The sequence below is a fragment of the Strix aluco genome, chromosome 21, assembly GCF_031877795.1.
Source record: "Strix aluco isolate bStrAlu1 chromosome 21, bStrAlu1.hap1, whole genome shotgun sequence".
In the NCBI taxonomy this organism is placed as follows: Eukaryota; Metazoa; Chordata; class Aves; order Strigiformes; family Strigidae; genus Strix; species Strix aluco.
In genome coordinates, this window is record NC_133951.1 from 6,118,642 (window position 1) to 6,131,527 (window position 12,886).

At 45.8% G+C, this 12,886-nt stretch overlaps 1 protein-coding gene across 1 annotated transcript in view; it reads right to left on the bottom strand.

Moving 5' to 3' along the window:
• The window catches only part of MAP2K4 (mitogen-activated protein kinase kinase 4), a 102,303-nt gene that overhangs the window by 58,568 nt on the left and 30,849 nt on the right, over positions 1-12,886 (bottom strand). Inside the window, exon 2 of the mRNA XM_074847713.1 lies at positions 5,134-5,236. Coding sequence (XP_074703814.1) covers positions 5,134-5,236 — 103 coding nt within the window. The remainder of the gene's footprint in view (positions 1-5,133; positions 5,237-12,886) is intronic.

Genomic DNA, 12,886 nt, shown 5'->3' on the forward strand with positions numbered 1-12,886 from the left:
TGGGTTTGTGAGCATTAAAAGAGGTCATTTCATTCTGTCACCTTTCCATGAGACCGCAATGCTCTGGTGTTCAAGTTCTAGAAGGTGGCACCTCTGACAGTCAAGAGGCTTCCCAGCCAGCAGACATGATACCTGAGCAGCAAGATACTGTGAATCAGATGCCAAACAAAATTCTTTGTATGTGCTCATTTCTTAGCAGGTAGATCTAAATTCTGTAGGTCTGAGGTCAAGATCAAGGCACTGTTGCACCAGAAGAGTATAACACTTTCCAGAAAACCAAAACCACTCACCTACAGCCAACCAAAGGACTTGGTTTAACAGATGCTAGCGAAGGCCAGCACAACACAGACAGCTGCCAGACAAACCTGCCGTGCAGAGTTATACAGTCACATCTCACCGCATCGTTCCCATGTCAGTGTTATTTCAACCTTCTTCAGCAAAAGCCACCAGCTGCAAGTAGCTCTGTAGAGCTTACACATATATAATTGAGTAATCTAATTTTGTTTGTGACCTAAATCCCACTCGGACACAGAACAGATGAGGTAAAAGGTGGGATGCTTTTCAGTCGGTTGGAAATAGCAATTGAAAAACAATGGATCAGAAGTTTAAGAGCTCACCCTAATCATGGCTTGTGTCCTCCAGCCTCTGCAATGTCTGCTGCAGGGAAAACAAAGTTAGCATTTGTTAATCTGATCTATCAGACATACACATCTGCACTAATGAGAACTATGGTCTCAATGGACAGCTCTCCATAGCCTCCACTCTTGCCCAGCCTGCAGAGCACGGCAATCGCACACAGCCTCGCTGACTGAGCAGGCGCAAGCAGGAGCGTACACTGCCCTGGGCTGGGGCATCAGCTGTCAGTAAAACACTCAGAGCTTCTCCAGACTGCACCCTTTCACGTAAGAATTTTACTCCCCAACAACTCTCTGTAATTCAGGCTCTATTCTGCCTTTACGCTGCATAGGGCACATGTAAAATTATGTGTATCAGTGTGCTACATACCCTACAGACAGGCCAGGTAGCATGCCATACCTAGACAAAAGCTCTCTTTGCACTTATAAAGTAGATTTGGTGGTAACAGTCACGGCTGAACCAAACAAGATGCACATCCTCGGTAGCTCCATCAGTCACAGAACCGGAACAGACCTTTCTTCCAATCCCCTGCCTTGCTCCCTGCTGCTCAACACGTCATCCCAGGGCTCTGCCCACCTGCCCCACAGGATCTGCACAAGAAAGCGATTCACAGTTCCTCTTAGTTGCAAAATGGATGTGTCAGCCCTCAGCATCACCAAGAGGGGATATTTCAGGGAGCCATAGCACCAGTTCTAGCAACTTGAAAAGTACCTCCAGTTTCTGATCTCATTCAAAGCCACCCTGAGTCAGTCTCCTATTTAAAGGTCACTTCAAAGCCTGCTGATTTTAACACATGTTCTAATTCAGAAAATATTTAGGGCAAAACCCTAGCAGCACTAGAGATGTAAAGGGTTTTCCTGTTGACTCCCGCCTGACCAGTTGCAGCCTCTGCTCTGCTAATCTCCTCCTTGCTGGGTTTCCTGGTCATCTGTGACAAAGGTGACCTCCTTCAAAACTCCGCTGGTAGCAGCTCTACTGGGAAGGGTGAAGAAGGGGGGTGTCCTGGGCAGGGACTCGGGGTGCCATGGGCTGGGCAGGGACGGGACAGGAGCAGCAGGGCCATGCCACCCGCTGCCACTGAAGTCCTCACCAGCTCTCAGCTTCAACGCCATCACGGAGATGGCACAGCAAAGCTCAGAGGTCCCCACCACTCTCCGTCTCCTCCTGCTCCTGCATGTGGTCTCACGTTCCTACACCTTGCTCTGTATCCTGCCCTGGCACCCACCTCCTGCGCTCCCCACACACCCATGGCAGTACACTCGGACATCCTGGAGTGATGCAGCCCCATCCTGAGACACAAACCATAAGACATGGCTGAAAACCACCACAGATGGGAAAGAAAAGACAAGGAGGAGCAGGAAAAAGATTTGGGAACGCATGTCCCAACTTTCTATATTCAGTAGTGTTTAATCTATGCTCTCTGTCCCTGAAAACAATATTCCAGGGCATAGACTATATATTAACAAAAAGCTTCTACCCAAGCTCTGGGAACAGCCTCCAGGCAGGAGCACAGTAGGCGAGATGCTCACCAGGCTACTCAGGGTACTCTGTGTCACGGCACGTAAGGCAACTGGGAAGCACTGGTCAGAGTCTTAATAATGTCACATTTTGCAATTGAGATTCTATGGCCTTTGAAATTGTTCCTCCACATAACATGCTATTAAAACCAAGGAACTAGCATGAATGGAGTCAGAAATCATCCACAGATCACCTGGGAAACCTCCCTGTGGAAACCACACCAAGTCCCCTCAAGCCCACATGTACATCACCCCTGCTCATTGGAGCTAAACTCCACCCCTGGCTTACAGTGATTCCCAAAATGGTTTCCTCTACGCTCCCCAACTTATTTTCTAACACTTCTGAGATCTCTCAGACAGAGAAACAAACCCTAAAAAGAAAGCTGAACTCACACCCTGATGGTGTATGTGGGGTCTGTACCCATTTTACCAGGGTACGGAGCCTCGGCACTGAGGAGGAACATGGCTACACCCAATACCCTGACATTTCCAAGGCCACCTCCGGCACGATGTGCCTTCCCTCCTTGGCAGCACTCTTTGCTCCAGTGATGCAGTTTATGGAGAGGTTTCCTCCCTCCTAACACACATACGGGCACAAGGAGCCCCATTTACTCCTTTGCTTTCTGTCTACGTAGTAAGAAACCACACTCTTACCTGAACATCCACCAATCCAGCCTGATCAGTTCCCCAACCAAACCTGTTAATCAAGCAAAATACAGCTAATAGGCAATTTATATCTCATGGCAGCTGCAGGTCACTGCCCCAGCCAGAGCTCAGCACAGGCAACATGCATTTGACGACCGGACCCGCTGCCCTCCTGGAGGCAGGAGCAATGGGACACCTCCAGATCGGTGGATCCAAGTCACAGAAACCCAAATTTCATGTAAGAAATTGACCTCTCTGTATCTTCAGATCCACCCATCTGGACCAAGAGGGTCTGCACAGGGAAATCCCCAGCAGGGTCGAGCCAGCATTCACCTCGGGAGGGCATCAAGGCCACTCTGTTCCATCAGGCTGGGGAAGAGAAGCGACTCAGTGAACAGAAACACACCTTGCATCAGGAATGCATCCGGGCCAGGAGGTCTGGAATATCCAATTCAAATCTGAAGTCTAGAAAGGTTTCTAGACAACAGAGGAAAAAACATTCCAGCCTCTCTGGGAAGCAGGCAGGAGATGCAGATACACCACCATGATCAGCTGCAAGACAAACACTTGAGAGAAGCGTGTGACCAGGAGATGTGAACATTGATTCTGAGGAACAGCACCCACTACAGACAACAAAGGACATGAGGATGAATTAGCTGTATCCAGGCTTAGTCAGCCTCAACACAGAGAAAGCAATCCAACCAACAGCATCCACCTCTTTCAAACAAAAATGGCTATCACAGCTTACAGATCCCAAGAAAGCTTTAGCACATCACCATCGGTTTTGACCCTTGAACAGCTATTATATCCGACCCGTAACACTTCCAAGCCCTCAGAACCAGTTACACCATTTACACCAGCCCAGGGTCCAACCCCTGCCAACAACTGCAACTCCTACAGAGACAGAGCAGCACCTTCTTAATGGACAATGCTGACAGCCACTTGCACAAACACGGAACTTAAGATGTCACTGACTAACAATGAAAACTCTTCTGTGCTAAACAGGAGCCACTGTGAATTCCAGTGAATCCGAGACAGATATCTGTGTAGATAAGTCAAACCCCTATAAATGGCTGATGGTGGGAACTCACTAGCTGAGACTAAGTCCTTTATTTAATAGACTAGAGAGGTTTGAGAGAGGAAAGAGCCCCAGATGGGGTTCTACAGAAAATTGTTACAAGGGTTTGATGATGTGACAAGACGCTAGCTCTACCACTAGTAAGAATATTTTGGAGAGGAAAAGAAAGAGAAGGAGAGAGGGGGACCTGCTGGAAAGGTCACTTGGGATTGTAAGAAGAATCATCTGAAGTACTCTATAAAATTTCTAGATGATGTAATTACCATTGATAACTCATCGGAAATATGTTTCTAACTCAGTAAAGGCTTGCTTGAAAATCCCCAGCATAAAGAAGCTACCAGAAATAGGAACAGACCCCAGAGGGTATACCCTGGGGAAGCAGAAGGCACTGAGCTCAAGGAGAGAGGCAGCGACATGCAGAGCCAAGCAGAAGCAACCTATAACCAGGGACACCCTGGAGAGCCCGGGCAGCGAAGGAAGCTGCAGGTGCAGTTTCTGAGACTTGCCACTGACAAAACTCTTGAGACCTGCGGGGGAACTCAGAGGGGAAAAATTTGGGACATCTTTGCATGCTAGCTGCACTCTGCCACACGTACAGGCTGTAGGTGCATCACCTATCCATCTAGATTGGTGGATCTGAGGATACAAAGCTAGTATTTGCTGTGATGATGTACTCTGGTTATTTACTAGCATCAGGAACAGCTCTGTGCCACACCTGCCTTCAAGCTTCGCATAGGGATATCCTGTAGCTAGCTGTCTAGAACACTCAGTGAGAGCTAATCACTGCATAACTCCCTCACATACCCATGTTGACAGAATGATAACCCTCAAACCTTTGTTTACTTTAGTGCTGGGAAAAAAAAAATAATCTATCACAGTTATGTCTTTCACAAGTAACACAGAAACAAGAACTTCTCTCTAACAAAGAGTAATAAGCATTGAATAAAGAGACAGGAAAATGACAGTGAATAGATCTGAAAATTAATTATAGGTATATCTTGCATTATCAGCTACAATTTATCTCAGTTTAATCAATTCTGGAAGGCAGTAGCTCCAGCATAAAACAGGAAGATCCCAAATTTAACCTTTTTTTAATTCAGGGGGAAGGGGGAAATATCTTCTACAGTGACTCAGACTGACAGATTTGAACAACCTACAAATAGCTGAAGTAATCGAACTGCATTTAACATAACACTGCTTGTTGGCTAAATAATTTCAAAGTTGTTCCGCTAGTTGTGCCTTTGGCTTTATACTCACATGTGTGGATTTTGGAAAGGAACTCCAGAAGTGTTTAGAGTAAATCTTGCTGTGGACTTGAAAGGTGGATTTGCAAAATTTAACTTCAGCGCTTTGCGTTTACCTGGGAGACAATGAACATAAAGTAAACTTTTTGTCAGCAACAAAATATTAAGAGCATCTGGAAATAAACATAAAAACCGAACATGTTGTAAGAAAAGGAAAACACATTTCACAACAACATTAGCAAATCACAGCTTGTGTTAGGGACACAGGGATGGAGAAATGGAGTCAGCTCTCACGCCGAGGTCTTACCCCATCTCATACCAAGTCAGATGACACCTCCTGTGACACCTGGAGTACCAGCATTGGCTGCCAGGGCTACCAGCAGCCACTGGGCACCCCTGCATCAGGGTCCTGAGCACCCTCCATGCATAACCACTCCTTTAAACAGATCCGTGCTGGCGGGCTCGACCTCAGCCACAGGGGCAAAGGGGCCCGACCTGTCAGCACAGCCTGGGCGTGCCATCAGACCCAGGGTGGGCGGCGCTGAGGAGGGGAGAGGGCACCTTGGGATGTCGTTTATGTAAGACCCCAATTGCAGGAGGGCTGACAGGGTTCCTGACCCTCCTCAGCCTAACAGAAAATGGGGATAACCAGGCTTGAGCAAGGATGGAGGAGATGTGCTGTGCGCTCCTTCTGCCAAGGGGGTTGCCAAGCAGAGGGCAAATTTCAGCCCATAAGAGGGGTGACCAGGAAAGAGAAAGCTTTGCTCTGCAGCCAACTAAGAAAGCATAGGGAAAAAAAATAAATAAATAGTAGGGTAGGAAGGGTCCTGGTCACCACTCCAGCCACTGGCTATGTATTTTTCATTGAAGCTGAGATGACCTGGCTCAAGCAACAGGAGGATCAGGGACTACAAAGGGAAAGGTCCCTTCCCAGCCTTCCCACTGGGCTGCAGAAGACCCTGTCTCATTCCCATTTGGACACAGGAAATCTGTGCTCCTCTCCACCAAAACATACCGAGACGAGGGCCTCTTTGAACCCACTTTCCCAGGAGCCTGCGACTGAACCCTCCCAGGCTTCTCGCTGCCTGGGCGATGTCTTCACAACTCACTGCTGCTCATCCCAGGAGGCACCAGCCACCTGCAGCTGGCGGCACGACACCTGGATTGCTCCAACAACCTCCCTTTGCCTGCACCCTAGAATAGGTGCTGTATTCCCAACCACCTCACAGCCCTCCTGGGAAAAGCCAGGAGGCACCATCCTGCTCTGCAGCCTTTCTCTACCTTGCACGAAGAGGTGTTTTGGGTAATGCCAAGACCAAAAAAAAGAGAAAAGACTAGTAACGGGTTAAAGCACTTTACAGCAATTTCAGGGTATGAAATATTACAAGGATCATAGAATCACAGAATCATTTAGGTTGGAAAGGACCTTTAAGACCATCGTGACAACATATATCTAAAACCAGCTTGAAAAACCCAACAAAGCTCAGAATTAAGGATCTCAAAAGAAATACACACCCCTTGCAGTCTGGAAGGTACAGGAGAGCTTGTGGCCAGCAAACACCCACCTTGCACTGAGCTGAGGCTCCTCAACACCTGACATCCCAGACAAGCTCAGCTGGATGCCACATGACAGGTTCAGATATATTTGCATGAAATTCTGCCTCGAAGTCTCGCTGCAGGACTCGGGTGCTGCTGCTGGCATTACCCCGCCTACAGCACATGGAGCTCTGCAGCGCGACTCCAAACGCTGCCTGTTTGAGGTGGTCACCTCTTTGTGGAAATCTATTTCCTCTATCATACCTTTAACTTTTAAATTACTGGTACATACTTTCAGTTTTGATTCTGCTGCAATACAATAATCTGGAAATATCATTTTCTAAAACTCACCTAATTTCTTACATGTAAACACCACACAAGAAACTTGCACAAAATCCAACAGTGTGAAACTACTTATCCAAAACTTTGCATCAACCACCTTAAATAAACAACATCACCACTTTTTTGGTGACAACTGACCAGCAGGTTTCCGTAAGGTCCCAGTCAGTGATACTGGGCCTTTCATCACTAAAATTGGTGGAGAAGAGGGAAAGTGAGGATGCCCAGTCTGGATACAACTGGCTGGGGTGAGGACTGCTGCAGCACAGAGCTCAACACTCCAAATGCATCTTTCTTGAGTATGTTACCCAAAAAGAGATCACAGAATCATCTCAGTTGGAAAAGACCTTGAAGATCACCTAGTCCAACCCTTAACCTAACATTGACAGTTCCCAACTCCACCATATCCCTCAGCGCTGGGTCAGCCCAAATGGGTTGTGAGATGGCACAGTAGGGTCTAGGCTGCAGCACTACAAGGAGACAAACAATAAAATACTTGGTTTTAAAAATGCTAAGCACACTGCAACAAGGTAAGAAATGAATGGCTTGCTTCTTTCAAGAGTAAAAGTATAGATCTGTTCATCAGAATATGGAGAAACACCACTGCTGGTGCTGAGAGCTGCTTTGGTGTACATTCCCTTCAGTATCATCCTCTTACTTGGTCTTGTGGGAAAAAAAAAAATAATTAAAGAAATAATGTAGTTTAACAAATGAAAGAATGCCGAAATATCCGTTAACCATCTTGTCTGACAAACTGACTTCTCAGTACGAGGTTCCACCTTTGAACAACACTAGCATTTTCAAAACTTTCATCTTTTTCCTATAGAAACACTTTTTTCCACATTTATTACACATCATTTGTTCTTCTGAAAAGCATCTAACTGGAGCCGCAGTGTCCCTCCCCAGGCTCAGTGGAAGGGCCTGGTATCTCTAAATTCTGAGTGACCTCCATTCCTGCCCTTCACTGAGGCTGTTCAGTGCTCTGTAGCATGAGAAGTATCTTATTTATGTTACTTACATGTATGCAAAAATTTACTCACCATGGGCAGGTCTGCCACCATGGAGGAATGGGAGGGTTTCTGGCAGGACCCTCTGCAAAGGCACAACCTGTCAGACGGCCACAACACCACAGCATCACCTGACCGACCCACGAGAAGCCTTCTGCCTACATCCCCTATGGCACCTCCCTTCTCACACCGAGCAAAACCAGACTGAGCTCACAACCGCCAAGGATCTGGGGGGTGCCCACACTTACCAGCCACGTGCCTACGCCTGAAGCCTCCCCCTGCCCGTCCGCCCCCCCAGGCCTGGACAGGCGGTGGTGGTGCTGGGCAGGTACCTGCAGGTAACACCACACAGCCCCTCGCTCACTTGTCCTGTTACGGCAGCATGAACTCCACCCTCCGACTGGGTCCAGGGATTGACAACAATCACCATTCTTCTAGTTTTGTTCTATTCACATCCCTGAAACACTACCCCTCTTTGAAAGGCAATAACACAGTGTCACAAGAGTTCTCCTTTCTAACAGCAATGTGTATACAACTTAGAAGAGCGCTTGTCTTTGAAGTGGCCCAACAGTGAAAACTACACAATTAACTACAAACTCCTATCAGAAAATCTCTTCTCAAAGCCTGCTCCCTATTCTTACTACTTGCAAATGTTATACATCATTTCCTCCTGTTTTCACTGCTACAGAACATTTATCATCCCTGTTAAACGGCAGTCTACTGATTTCTACCTCAGTACATTCCTAAGAATAGTTTCAATGATGTCGATCCACCACCTAGGGCTGGATTTTCTACAAATCCAACAAATACAAAAGCATAACTTGTCCCTGGGAAGCAAACAGGATGGTTTGCTTTTGCTCAGGTGATGAACAAGAAACATGACCAGGGAGAACTGGACATGCTGAGAAATGCTGGGAATTTCCATTCAGCACAAGTCACATGGAAACACGTACTGTAAACAACACAACACACTAAAATGAACTAGAAGTCTGATGAGAGTGAAAGCAAGCTGTTTTCTTCAGTAGTCTTTCAAAAATCAAGTACTTCAGCTATGTACTCTGCGAGTTTGAGTTTCATCCCAAAACAGACTTTTGACAGCTCCACACCCCTATTCCTTGCAGAAACGCCACTCAGAACTAACTGGAGGCAACAGAGACTCTAGATGCAAGAGTTTTGCTGGTGATTCTCCTATACACATATTTAATTCAGACCACCCTGTTCCGCTATAAGAAAGAGGCCTGGTGTTAATTAACATTGCTTCTGAGATTCACTAATGTCCCTATCACCACCAAGGCTGTGTGTTCCAAAGTGTCCTAAAACGTACTGCAGAAATATCTACCTTACGTAAATAAAATGTCCTTTCAGAGTTTTTCTAACTTAATACGTAATTCTAATCATCAACCACTATATCATCTACTTCTCTGCAGAAGTAAAGATTACTGGAGAAGGAATGATTTGGAGGAAACAAAACTAACTTTGGAACATAGTGTTTTTTCATAAGTTAGGTAATCCTCAAAACCCAACCTGAAACTATGAGGTGTCTTGACTTAGGGTCTTCCCAATTTTGACTAGTGGATTTGGTCGGCTGTATGTTAATGGTTATACTAAATCCAGACTATAACCTGAATGCAGGATGGCCTTGGCTTTGGCTGAGCTGAAGTGGTAAGGGAAGTATTTCCTTATGTTTTGAGGGAATCTAAGCAGGACTGTATCCTACTTTATGCTGCTCTCAGAGAAGAAAGACAGCCAAAATAGCTTTTTCTGATTGCAAATAAGTTAATCTTCTACCTATAAGGATAGCAATCCTTATTTCAAATCACTGCAGCCTTAAAATGATGGTATTCTCGTTCTCAAACCCATTTTTAAAAAGATGTTGTTTTAGCAACAAGTCACCGTGTGGAACTGAGGTAAGGGAGGACGTGATGCCTTGTGTCCTGCTACTTCACCAATGCACATCCCTTGGCATTTCACAGGCAGTAGCCAAAACAGACACGCTGGAAAGCAGCTGGGAATCTGTGCCAAGCCCGCCCTGGAGACCCACCTGCACAATGGCCACAGAAGAAGAAGAATTCAGGCTCACAGCACGCATTTGTTCCTTGCTGCGCTGGTGAATGGATGCTAGGTTAAGTATATAATTATTTATGTGCTGCTATCCATCACTAGGATTAATCCAAGCACTTGGCTTTGCAATTAGGTTCTCGTCACTCTTTTTGAAGCCCCTTTACCACAACCACAGTCAACCAGTCTTCAAACAAGAAGAAATAGCTATCTAGCAGATAACATGCAGTCCAGAGGTATTCCTCTAGAGTTATATTCTCTATTACTATTTTTACCTCACCTAGGACATCTATGATTTTTTCAAGCCTCTAAATCACCTCCTATTGGAGAAAGCAATCCTAATTTCTTCCTCGCTCCCATTCCTGCATGCCACAGCTCAACAACACCGCTAACGATGTTCAAGTTACACTTAAGAAAATGCTCATTTTCCAAGCAGTAGGATTTTCAAAACGGAAGTAGCTTACTGGATTTTTTTCAAGGTTTCTGTCTTGCAGGAATGCAAATTGATCCCTGTCAAAATGCTTCCCACTTGGTTCAAATCCGCAGTATCAACCTCTTGTTGTCTCAGTGGGGGAGCGTGACTCTGTCATAGTGCAAAGGTGAATATTCTCTCTGGTGAGATGCTGGTGTCTCTCTGCTGTTTGTGGAGCAGTAATACACCAGGAACCAAGTCCGCACTCTATTGCCCTACCATGGCATAACCAGAAAAAAGTAAATGCAACCACAGTTGTGGCAGCAAACAGCAGGAAGGATGACCAAAGGATTTGCAATGAACTATGCAACCTTTTTACAGCTCCCTTGTAAAATTAAAGCATGTCAACAAAATGATAGGAAAATGGGGAGGAAGGGATGTCAGGGGGCCTGATGGGTTGGGTGATTTGCTTCTGTTTGGAAAGGGAGTTGAATGTTTGAGGTTATTTAAGAGAAAACTATCAGGTCTGATCTCTTCCAGGGCATCTCAAAGCAAAGCTAGTGCCAGCTCTCACCCGAGATGGAAAAAAACCCCAACAACACAGATCTCTGCTCTTCCAACAGCTTTTACTATCCAAATTGTTAGATCTTGTCTGCTAACAAAACGCTTGCTTTGATGTAGACAGCAAAGGAACGTTCACCCGCGTTCACAGCTGCAGCCCTGCAGCTGCTGATGTCCGGAACGCACCCAGGATTCACATTTCATTATCTCTATTGCTGCGAGCACAGCGCTGCCCCCCCACAGACCCTTCCAACCTACAATCTTGCAGTTATATTTCCTTCCTTTCCAGTTGTGCTCATGGATGTACTCCAAGATCAGCACAACTAATTTAGAAGTAAAGTAGGTTTCCAGCCTTGCCCTCAAGACAAAACATTTTTCAAGAAAAAACTAGTCAAATTTTGAAACAAAACATGAAGAACTTCAGCACATAGTGCAGTTATATTCAGGGAGTCTGAACGAAAGACGAGGCCTAGGGTTTGAGTTATTAGTTTTAAGAACTGTAACTACAGAAACTCACTTTCAAGAGTAGAAGTCTTTTCAGTACATCTGTCTGTTACTGATATTTACTGCCCTCCAATGAAAGCTTCAATTTAGTATAATCCAAGAGTGAGCATTCAAATCCGAGATGACAATTTTGCACTGCAGGAATGTGCTCAGTATGCTCATTTTTAGAATTTATCCCATTAGAAAGAGTATTTATCCATAATTCACCTAAAGCCCCAAGTGTGCTTCCACTTAAGAGTACAAAAACACACAAGCCCAGATCAGCCAGGACTCTGGAAGGGTTACTGGCCATTACCTTCATGAAACCCCTACCCAGCAAAACATCTGCACTAAACAAAATGTTAGCGAGCCATCTCGGTGATTGAAGGCTGGGAGGTGGCTCAGGGTTGCACAGATGCTCCCTGCACCAGCAGACACGCACCTCTGCAACTCGCAATACATGATTTATGCTACATCCAACAGCACTTGCAACAGCTTCTATAAATACCTCCACGATGAAGTCAGGCTAAAGTAGGTTAGGCTTCAAGTGCAAGAAATTGCAATCAGATTAAGATTAGTTCCCTCAGACTGGAAGCTCCCAGCAGTAAAGACCTGAGAATGAAGTCTCTGAAACCTCCAAAATCCACCATCCACCTTTAATATTTATTATCCCTGATGCTACCCTACATGGAAATACCATTTGTATGAATAGCCATAAACAGAGTTAAAACTACCCAAGTCTTGGGACCAGCTCAGCTACAGTAAACAGGTTTAAATCCGTGCCTGGGCAAGCATTGCGTGCTGAATCTAACAGCACACGGCCGCACATGCACAGCAAGGGGCACAACAGTGCTCGTGCCAGGCTGTGACGGGCAGCTCTGCCGAGAGAGGAGAACATAACACTAGTGTTAGACAGCAGTTTCCCTCCCAAACTGAGGTTCAGACAATTTCTCACTGGAGAGCATTATTTAACACATCACTCACAGTCGCACTCAAATGCCAAGCCTGGTGAAACGTCAATGGAGAGAATCCGGAGGGTCCAGTTGCCCCAAGCACCTTCAAGTGGCTGGCACACGGGACGTGCCACCAGACCAGATGTCTGTGGAAATGGGACTGCTCTCAAAGTAGCACTTAGTTTCAGCCACTGCAAAACATTCATGCTACCTGTGTTTAAGGCAGCTGTGGTATAATCCTGTGGAGATTGGACTGGAGCAGTTGTCAGAAGGAAATGGTGACACTGTCCTGGGAAATTTATTGCGAGGCACCTGGAGCTCTTCCTGATGTAAAACAATAATAAATTATGCAAAGGGCCATGCCAGGTACTTTTTCATTATGAAACAGCACAGGAAGAATTATAAAATGTACTGTGG